The sequence below is a fragment of the Cololabis saira genome, chromosome 6 (assembly GCF_033807715.1).
Source record: "Cololabis saira isolate AMF1-May2022 chromosome 6, fColSai1.1, whole genome shotgun sequence".
Classification (NCBI taxonomy): domain Eukaryota; kingdom Metazoa; phylum Chordata; class Actinopteri; order Beloniformes; family Belonidae; genus Cololabis; species Cololabis saira.
Window position 1 is genome coordinate 45,504,840 of NC_084592.1, and position 10,835 is coordinate 45,515,674.

At 42.6% G+C, this 10,835-nt stretch overlaps 1 protein-coding gene across 1 annotated transcript in view; it reads left to right on the forward strand.

The window, feature by feature from the left end:
- The window catches only part of LOC133445650 (target of Nesh-SH3-like), a 54,262-nt gene extending 44,475 nt beyond the window's left edge, over positions 1-9,787 (forward strand). Inside the window, exons 18-22 of the mRNA XM_061722973.1 lie at positions 1,367-1,446; positions 5,150-5,179; positions 5,258-5,416; positions 7,399-7,521; positions 8,098-9,787. Of these exons, the coding sequence (XP_061578957.1) occupies positions 1,367-1,446; positions 5,150-5,179; positions 5,258-5,416; positions 7,399-7,521; positions 8,098-8,213 (508 nt within the window). The 3' untranslated portion in view covers positions 8,214-9,787. The remainder of the gene's footprint in view (positions 1-1,366; positions 1,447-5,149; positions 5,180-5,257; positions 5,417-7,398; positions 7,522-8,097) is intronic.
- Positions 9,788-10,835: the final 1,048 nt, after the last annotated feature.

Genomic DNA, 10,835 nt, shown 5'->3' on the forward strand with positions numbered 1-10,835 from the left:
CAGGCTGAGGAGAGACCACTTTATATATGTTAAAGACAGACCTGGTTTTCAGAATAGGTCCCCTTTAATATACGGGATGCTGCCGCGGCCAGCCGGGTTTCCTGAGAGTTACACGAAGGTCGAGGAAACGTGGGCGGAGGTGGAGCACTGCAAAAACTCCAAATCTTAACAAGAATATTTGTCTTATTTCTAGTTAAAATGTCTCATTTTTAGTCAAAGAAAATCACATTACACTTAAAACAAGACTCATCACTGGAAAAAACAACAATTTTCACCTGTTTCAAGTAGATTTTCACTTAAATTACCGTATTTTCTGGACTATAAGCCGCACCTGCATACAAGCCGCATCCGCTCTATTTAAAAAAAAAAAAGATATTTAATATTTATATTGTTAGATTAGATATTTACTACATGTACAGAAGGATTTTGAACTGTAAATGATGTACATGTTTGTACCTAAATAGATCCTTTTAACACGGCAGCAACTTTGCTGATTAAAACGGGACAGAACCAAGAGAAAATAACCAGTATTCATTTATCTATTTATCTGTTTGAAATCTGCTTCTACCTACTTCTATCTGCTAAAGAAGAAGTGGCGTATTCTTCTTTGCATTTAATTTGTCTTAGTTTTGATTCTAATTCCGGTTAGAGCGCCCCGAGCGGTGGAAGAAAAATCCACAGAATAGAACCTTTGTATAAGCTGCATGGTTGAAAACCTATGAAAAAAGTAGTGGCTTATAGTCCAGAAAATACGGTAAGTAGAAAAATCTGCCAGTGGAACAAGATTTTTTTGCTTGTAATGAGAAGATAAATTGTCCCACTGGCAGATTTTCCTACTTATTTCAAGTGAAAATTTACTTCAAACAGGTGAAAATTGTCAAATAACAAGTTATTTTTCTGGTAATGACTCTTGTTTTAAGTGTAATGAGATTTTTTGACTAAAAATGAGACATTTTAACTAGAAATAAGACAAATATTCCTGGTAAGATTGTGAGTTTTTGCAGTGAGGTGGAGCGGGTCACTGAGTTTTAATTACATTTCAGCCTCTGGCGCCGCCGGACCAGCAGACTCCTCCTCTGGTTCTGCTGGACCGGCGGCTGCCAGCACATCTGAACGCAGCACGTGGAATAGCCATCAGCCCTGTGTGTGTGTGTGTGTGTGTGTGTGTGTGTGTGTGTGTGTGTGTGTGTGTGTGTGTGTGTGTGTGTGTGTGTGTGTGTGTGTGTGTGTGTGTGTGTGTGTGTGTCCATGCTGGCCTATCAGAACCCACTGAAACTGTTATAAATCCCAGCTTTATTTGTTCTGGCCGTTTTATTTGCACATGACTGACTGAAACTTCTGCTGTTTCTTGTTTTTTTGCTTCAAGCTACGAGTTTAAAGTGACGCCGAAGAACGAGCTGGGGAGTGGACCCACCAGCGACCCGGTGACGTTCAGCACAGAATCAGGCAAGTTCTTCCAGGTCCACGCTCCAAACCGCCGGTAAAACCCAGGCTTCTGCTCTAGAAATGCTGATTTGTTGTCAGAAAATGTCTCAGCGTGTCGTCGTGATGAAACCTGAGAGAGGAGGGAAGGGGGGAAGGTTCTTGGACTCTTTGTTTTAACACGGTGGCGGCGCTGGAACCAGACACAGCAGAACTGGAAAAAACCCTTCATGAGGTCACCCCGAGGTCTCTGAGGACTCTTGGCTGTGATTGGCTGCACTGGCCGCCAATCAAAAGGCCACGCCCCTGATTTTACAGCCACATTTACCTGATGTGGTGAATCTACACTGCAAAAACTCAAAATCTTACCAGGAATATTGGTCTTATTTCTAGTTAAAATGTCTCATTTTTAGTCAAAAATTCTCATTACACTTAAAAACAAGAGTCTTTACCAGAAAAATAACTTGTTATTTGACAATTTTTACCTGTTTCAAGTAAATTTTCTCTTGAAATAAGTAGAAAAATCTGCAAGTGAGACAAGATTTATCTTCTCATTACAAGCAAAAAAATCTTATTTTAAGTGAAAATCTACTTGAAACAGGTGAAAATTGTTGTTTTTTTCCAGTGATGAGTCTTGTTTTAAGTGTAATGTGATTTTTTTTTTTACTAAAATTAGACATTTTAACTAGAAATAAGACAAATATTCTTGTTAAGATTTTGAGTTTTTGCAGTGTAGTTCCTGTCCAGCTGTCATGGACGTAGCCATGGAGACCAAAAGTGTAAAATATGTTTATTTCTACTGGAAATCTGAACATTTTAACACAGAGGTCCAAGGACCCGGTCTGGATCTGGACCCTAGTGGTCTGTAGAGGACCTGCAGGTCTGGATCTGGACCCTAGTGGTCTGTAGAGGACCTGCAGGTCTGGATCTGGACCCTAGTGGTCTGTAGAGGACCTGCAGGTCTGGATCTGGACCCTAGTGGTCTGTAGAGGACCTGCAGGTCTGGATCTGGACCCTAGTGGTCTGTAGAGGACCTGCAGGTCTGGATCTGGACCCTAGTGGTCTGTAGAGGACCTGCAGGTCTGGATCTGGAAGAAAAAAGAGGAAAAAAAATGAAAAAAAGAGGAAAAAAATAAGAAAAAAAAGAGGAAAAAAGAAGGAAAAAAAGAGGAAAAAAGAGGACAAAATAGGAAAAAAAAAGAGAGAAAAAGAGGAAAAAAGGGGAAAAAAGAGGAAAAAAAGAAGAAAAAAGGAGGGAAAAAAGGAAGAAAAAAATGAAAAAAAGAGGAAAAAAGAGGGGAAAAAGAAGAAAAAAAGAGGAAAAAAGAGGGAAAAAATAAGGAAAAAAGAGAAAAAAAAGAGGAAACAGGGAAAGAAAATAGAAAAAAGAGGAAAAAAAGAAGAAAAAAAAGAGAAAAAAAGAAGGAAAAAAGGGAAAAAAGAGGAAAAAAATAGAAAAAAAGAGGAAAAAAGGACCTGCAGGTCTGGATCTGGACCCTAGTGGTCTGTAGAGGACCTGCAGGTCTGGATCTGGACCCTAGTGGTCTGTAGAGGACCTGCAGGTCTGGATCTGGAAGAAAAAAGAGGAAAAAAAATGAAAAAAAGAGGAAAAAAGAGGAAAAAAATAAGAAAAAAAAGAGGAAAAAAGAAGGAAAAAAAGAGGAAAAAAGAGGACAAAATAGGAAAAAAAAAGAGAGAAAAAGAGGAAAAAAGGGGAAAAAGAGGAAAAAAAGAAGAAAAAAAGGAGGGAAAAAAGGAAGAAAAAAATGAAAAAAAGAGGAAAAAAGAGGGGAAAAAGAAGAAAAAAAGAGGAAAAAAGAGGGAAAAAATAAGGAAAAAAGAGAAAAAAAAGAGGAAACAGGGAAAGAAAATAGAAAAAAGAGGAAAAAAAGAAGAAAAAAAAGAGAAAAAAAGAAGGAAAAAAGGGAAAAAAGAGGAAAAAAATAGAAAAAAAGAGGAAAAAGGGACCTGCAGGTCTGGATCTGGACCCTAGTGGTCTGTAGAGGACCTGCAGGTCTGGATCTGGACCCTAGTGGTCTGTAGAGGACCTGCAGGTCTGGATCTGGACCCTAGTGGTCTGTAGAGGTCCTGCAGGTCTGGATCTGGACCCTAGTGGTCTGTAGAGGACCTGCAGGTCTGGATCTGGACCCTAGTGGTCTGTAGAGGACCTGCAGGTCTGGATCTGGAAGAAAAAAGAGGAAAAAAAATGAAAAAAAGAGGAAAAAAGAGGAAAAAAATAAGAAAAAAAAGAGGAAAAAAGAAGGAAAAAAAGAGGAAAAAAGAGGACAAAATAGGAAAAAAAAAAGAGAGAAAAAGAGGAAAAAAGGGGAAAAAAGAGGAAAAAAAGAAGAAAAAAAGGAGGGAAAAAAGGAAGAAAAAAATGAAAAAAAGAGGAAAAAAGAGGGGAAAAAGAAGAAAAAAAGAGGGAAAAAATAAGGAAAAAAGAGAAAAAAAAGAGGAAACAGGGAAAGAAAATAGAAAAAAGAGGAAAAAAAGAAGAAAAAAAAGAGAAAAAAAGAAGGAAAAAAGGGAAAAAAGAGGAAAAAAATAGAAAAAAAGAGGAAAAAAGGACCTGCAGGTCTGGATCTGGACCCTAGTGGTCTGTAGAGGACCTGCAGGTCTGGATCTGGACCCTAGTGGTCTGTAGAGGTCCTGCAGGTCTGGATCTGGACCCTAGTGGTCTGTAGAGGTCCTGCAGGTCTGGATCTGGACCCTAGTGGTCTGTAGAGGACCTGCAGGTCTGGATCTGGACCCTAGTGGTCTGTAGAGGACCTGCAGGTCTGGATCTGGAAGAAAGAAGAGGAAAAAAAGAGGGAAAAAAAGGAAAAAAAGAGGAAAAAAGAAGGATAAAAAGAGGAAAATAGAGGGAGAAAAGAAGGAAAAAAGAGGGAAAAAAGGAAAAAAAGAAGGAAAAAAGGAAAAAAAGAGGGAAAAAAGAGGAAAAAAAGAAGAAAAAAAAGAGGAAAAAAAGAGAAAAAAAGAAGAAAAAAAGGGAAAAAAGAGGAAAAAAATAGAAAAAAAGAGGAAAAAAAGAACCTGCAGGTCTGGATCTGGACCCTAGTGGTCTGTAGAGGACCTGCAGGTCTGGATCTGGATCTTAGTTTCTAATAAACCCTCCGGGTCTCTGATACGCATCGGAAACGGGGTCATGACCCAAAGCGGCAGCGCCGAGCAGGAACTGCTTCGCCTCGTTCTCCTCCAGTACGACCTAAGTGAAGCGTTTCTGAGCTGAACACTCGATTAAAGATCGAGAAAAATATCAGAGGAATGTTCACTGAGAGAGAAAGGGGCTATAATCTAATCTAAGGGGAGAACTACATTTTAGAAAACAAAGTACGAACAACAATGAAAAGCATGTGCATATGGAACGATGATTTGATCTCATTCTTGAGCTTCATAATATAAACACTAGAGCTCACAGGATTGCTTTTAACTCCTTTAAAGGACCATTACAACCCAAAATAGGCATTTTCACCTGCCAAAAATTGATTGAAGGCCAAATACAGTTCATGAAAAGTTGTTTCTGCCAAAATATGACTTGATCTCATTCTTGAGCTTCATAATCTGAAAATCTGACGTTTTAGCGCTAACGCTCAACAGGCTGTTGTGCGCTCTCCCGCGGCCAGAAATCAGATTTTGGCAGGAATCACTTTTTGGCACGACACCGGTTCGGTTAATAAATAACTTTCTTGAGTTTTTCTAACGGTTCTTCTCCTCTGTCCTTCAGCGGATCCTCGTGTGAGTGAACACGCCTCAGGTGAGTTTCCTCCCGTCAGGTAAAAGCTGCTGCTGCTGCTCGTGAACAACGACACCAAGGTTCTGCTTCCTCTCGCAGGCAAAGACGCCATCTGGACCCAGTTCTCCTTCAAGGCCGACTCGTACTCCGAGTGCAACGGGAGGCAGTTCGTGAAGCGGACCTGGTACCGGAAGTTCGTGGGAATCCAGCTCTGCAACTCGCTGAGATACAAGATCTACCTGAGCGACTCGCTGGCGGGTACGAACGCACCTGGACCCGTTTTAGAATAGAAAGCCTTTATTAGGGCCCGAGCACTGACAGTGCGAAGGCCCTAGTGTATCTGTAGATGTTTTTATTATTTTCCTTGTTTTTCTTCTAACAAAATGAGGGCCTTTTTTCCCCCTAAACGTGCCCCAAAAGTCACCAAATTTTGCACGCAAGCCAGGCCTGGTGAAAAATTTGCGTGGCCTAATGGCTCAACAGCGCCCCCTAGAAAACTTTGTGCCTCAAGCCCCACAATACGGTTTGACGTACATGCACGAAAATCGGTACACACCTGTATCATGTCGCAACTTAAAGGTGACCTATTATGGCATTTAATGTATATTTTAAACAGGCCTTGAATGTCTTAAAAACAATCTAAAGCTTGTTTTTTCTACATAAATCATAAATTCAGCCTGTGGGCCCTGTCACTAGTTTTACCGCTTCTAACTTCTTCTTCTGCGCCTCATTTTTAGGGAAGGGGGGGGTATGATAATGAGGCTCTGTGCTGATTGGCTCCCTGAATGACGTGTAGCAGGGGAGGAGAATAAACCTGCTCCGCCAGAGCAGCCCGAGCCTGTAAATAAATCCCAACACTGAATTTTCACAAACTTTATTGTTAAAAAAATAAAATATGATTAGTATATAAATAACATTTATGCACTATTTAAGCCGGATCTACCCGGCGGATGCTGAACGCTGGCCCCGGAGCCACGCCGGGCGCCCGGGAGCAGCGCTGCTAGAGCAGCGCGCATCACCGCGGCTTTAACGGGGGAATCTGACCGGTTCCGACCGGCCGGGACCGCAGGAACCGGCCTGGACTGGTAGCAGGGACTCCCGGGGACCGACCAGCGGAATTTCAGCCGGATCTGCCCGGCGGATGCTGCGCGCTGGCGCTGCAACCGCACGGCGGGCGCACAGATCGGCTCCGGAGCGCATCCGCGGCGCATCGCCCGTTATCGGGGATCAAACCGACAGATTTGCCTGAAAATCTCGGAGGGTGAAGCTGATCCAACCTGGGACAGACCCCCGAGGACCCAGCTCCCAAACCACCCGGGAACCTGGATGATTTAAGCCGGATCCGCTCCGCCGCGGCGCCACGTCCGACTGGCTGAAGGATGGAGCGCTCCAGCCGGCGGAGAGAGCTGGTTGTGGGCGTGGTTTCAGCAGCGGAGGCTGAACCTATGGAAATCTGCTCCCGTCGTGACGTCACAACGGGAGCAGATTCTAATCGGCTCAAAAAAAACCACGTGACACTGGGGGACTCTGTCCGGCGGGGGTCAGAGAGCTTGCAGAAATTCATGGTATTTTGTCTCCCCTGTGCTGGCAGGGTGAGGGGAGACCACTTTATATATGTTAAAACAAGAAAAAACTTGTTTTTCATAATAGGTCCCCTTTAAAGAAAAGTCTCTTGGTGCCATGGCCCAAACCCAACAGGAAGTCGGCCATTTTGAATTAATCGTTTAATTTTGGCGCAATTTATGCCATTTCTTCGGCAGTGAATATGGCCCGAACCGTGTTATACATCAAAATTTGCGCATTACTTTTCTCAGTCAAAAGCGTTACCGTGGTGACAATAGACGCCAAAAAGCGCCCCCCCCCCTTCATCTGATTGGTCCATATTTGATAGTTCCTACTTTCTGCCATAACTTTTGAATGGTTTGACATAAAGAGTCATGGTGGTGTCATCGGACTCGGTTTTGAGTCCTTGACCTTTATTGGTGAAAATTGCACGCGCAAGGGCCCGTTCATCGCTGCTTGCAGCTTTAATCATCATTATACTGGTACAATGAGATTAGGCAACAGCTCCGTAAAAGTGCACACACGAAACATAAATATATATACACAATGAAAATGAGTGAATGAGAGAATAATGATGCACATGAATGAGTAAAGAATATTGCACAGTATGAGGAGCTTATTGGTTCAGGCTCCAGTCTGAAGTGTGCCGGTTTCATGGCTGCTTCTCTTCATCGTAGGGAAGTTCTACAACATCGGGGACCAGACCGGCTACGGGGAGGATCACTGTCAGTTCGTCGACTCTTTCCTGGATGGCAGGACCGGAACCAAGATGATGGCTGACCAGCTCCCCAGCAGACCAGGTACTCCGGTTCCCAGAACACGCAGACACATCCATCCATCATCCTTCCATCCATCCATCTATCTATACATCCATCCATCATCTACCCATCCATCCATCCATCTATCTGCGTGAGATTGACAGACGGATCGGTGCAGCGTCCGCAGTTATGCGGTCGATGTACTGGACCGTCGTGGTGAAGAAGGAGCTGAGTCGAAAGGCAAAGCTCTCGATTTACCGGTCAATCTACGCCCCTACCCTCACCTATGGTCATGAACTTTGGGTAGTGACCGAAAGGACAAGATCGCGGATACAAGCGGCCGAGATGAGTTTCCTCCGCAGGGTGGCTGGACGCTCCCTTAGAGATAGGAAGCTCCGTCACTCGGGAGGAGCTCGGAGTCGATGCCCCTTCAGGGAGGTTGTTTTAAATTGAGCCTAAACCTCCAGCTGTAGTCACGGCAACGTCCAGCGCGCCTGGAGACGGTCTCTCCTCATGAATAACAGGGTCCCAACAAACCCCGTCCACACGTGTAATTGATCTTGTCTTCGTGACCAGGACTCATCTGTGGTTTCATCTGTGGTTCCATCTGTGTTCCAGGTTTCTTCAGGGCGATGCGGCAGGAGCCGGTCTTCTTCGGAGAGATCGGAGGAAAGTCCCACGTGACCTACGTGGGCTGGTATGAGTGTGGCACCCCCATACCGGGGAAGTGGTAGGACCCCAACCCCCCCCACCCCGTTACCCACAAGCCCCCAGGAGGACGACTCCCTCTGCGGCGAGGAAGAGGATCAGACGCCTGATCAGGCCTGCAGGGATGTGAAGCCTTTCCTCTGTTGCCATGGATACCGCAGGAGTCTGAACTCTGAAACCGGGCGTGAACCTTTAAAAAAGGACTTTTGTCAGAAAAAACAACCTCAAGTGCATTTGTAAACGACTTTTTTCTATTTATCAAAGATGCCACAGCAGAAGAAGAAGCGACGAACATCCAGTGATCAGAGTTGGGCAGCTGGCTCCCAAACCGTAGCAACGTGTATGATAATATTTATCGAGGAATCGTCATTGAATATTCTGTGTTCTTGGGTGCTCCGACATTTGACTCGAGAAAAACATATGCAAAAACTCAAAATCTTACTAGGAATATTTGTCTTATTTCTAGTTAAAATGTCTCATTTTTAGTCAAAAAATATCATTACACTTAAAAACAAGAGTCATTACCAGAAAGATTACTTTTTTTTTTTTAAATAAGTAGAAAAATCTGCCAGTGGGACAAGATTTATCTTCTCATTACAAGCAAAAAAATCTTGTTCCACCGGCAGATTTTTCTACTTATTCTAAGTGAAAATCTACTTGAAACAGGTGAAAATTGTTGTTTTTTCCAGTGATGAGTCTTGTTTTAAGTGTAATCAGATTTTTTTTACTAAAAATTAGACATTTTAACTAGAAATAAGACAAATATTCTTGTTAAGATTTTGAGTTTTTGCAGTGTATGTCCACACACATACACACGCACACACGCACACACACACATGCAAAAAGATGCCAGTCGTCGTTTCGGACTTGCAGAACCGAGTTTCTGCTGGACCCGAGGGATTATTAGCGGTTGCATTTTGCACAGTATTAAACATTTGTTCATATCTGTATATTGAGAGAATTATGATATATTTTTCAGGAGCATAGCAGGATTTGATACTTTCATACGTTTTTGTAAAAGAAAGCAGCTCAAGTGTAAATGCAGACTCATTGTCAGGCGGCCAACAGTGAACCCTGGGTTTGTTTTGTGTTTTTAATAATAATAAAGTCTGAAAGATACAAACAAAGGAACCATCCCGGAAGTAAAATAGGATCTATTTGGCTAAACTGCAAAAAGCAGGTAAAACCTCAGATAAAAGCAGGTAAAACCTCAGATAAAATCAGGTAAAACCTCAGATAAAACAGGTAAAACCTCAAAATCAGATAAAAGCAGTTAAAACTTCAAAATCAGATAAAAGCAGGTAAAACCTCAGATAAAAGCAGGTAAAACCTCAGATAAAAGCAGTTTTTTTCTCAGATGTCTTTCATGGCTGCAACTGTGAGATGTACCACACGTTTTCAGATAATATAATAATCTTGCCTTTATATTTACTGAATATCAGTTGCTTTAATGGGAAAAGACCCGCTAGAAAAGCTTCAACCATTGACTTTTATCCCCCCGTTATTTCCAGGTGCAACGATCCCGCTGACTCGGGTCTATTTTCTTTAGTTTGTAAATTGTGAGCTTGTGCAACTAATTAAAAACTGTTTAGACTCAGAAGCGTCTGTGTGTCTTTGTTGATCATCTGTTTGCTGCTGCAGCGTTAAACCAAAGAGTATTTAAAGGTACCAGCATGTAAACGCTCACCGGCCTCACACGGGGCACCAACTGATGTGATCGGTGAATGCACAGCGGCAAGAAATTTTTTTTTTTTTTTTTGCCTTTTTATGCCACAAAAAGTGACATATTAATCTTTAGAGTGCTAATTACTGAGGAACATTGAAGAAAGTAAAAAAGGAATTAAAGAGGGTGAAATCAGAGAGGTTGTGTTGGTTACCTGGCAGAAACTGCTGTGATGTCATCACTGGCAGCATCGCCAGGTAGCACAGGTGAGGTCTCTCAGACATTATGGGTGGATACTTTTTTGATTTTATTTGATTTGATTTTGTACATGTAAAAGATAACAATTAAAAGAGAAGATAAGAAAACAAAAACTTTCACTTTTAAATGTAGTGAAGTAAAAGTAAAAGTAAAAAAAACGCAAGTAAAGTACAAATCCTCAAAAAAACTACTTAAGTAGTGTAACGAAGTACATCTACTTCATTACTATACACCTCTGCCTGCCTGACAAAGTGAAGTAGACCAAAAGATCCTCACAAGCTAGACATCATGCTGCGATCCAAAGAAATTCAGGAGAATGTCCGTCCATCTGTTCGTGACCTCAAGCTGAAGCCACTCTGGTTCTGCAGCAGGACAATGCTCCAAAACACACCAGCAAGTCCAGCTCTGAATGGCTGAAGAAAAACTAAATGAAGACTTTGGAGTGGCCTAGTCAAAGTCCCGCCCTGAATCTGATTGAGATGCTGTGGAATGACCTTAAAAAGGCAGTTCCTGCTGGAAAACCCTCCAGTGTGGCTGAATTACAACAATTCTGCAAAGATGAATGGGCCAGAATTCCTCCACAGCTGGAAAAGACTCATTACCAGTTATCGCAAACGCTTGATTGCAGTCGTTGCTGCTAAGGGGCCCAACCAGTTATTAGGGTTAGGGGGCAATCACTTTTTCCCCATAGGGCCATGTAGGTTTGGATATTTTTTCCCCCTTAATA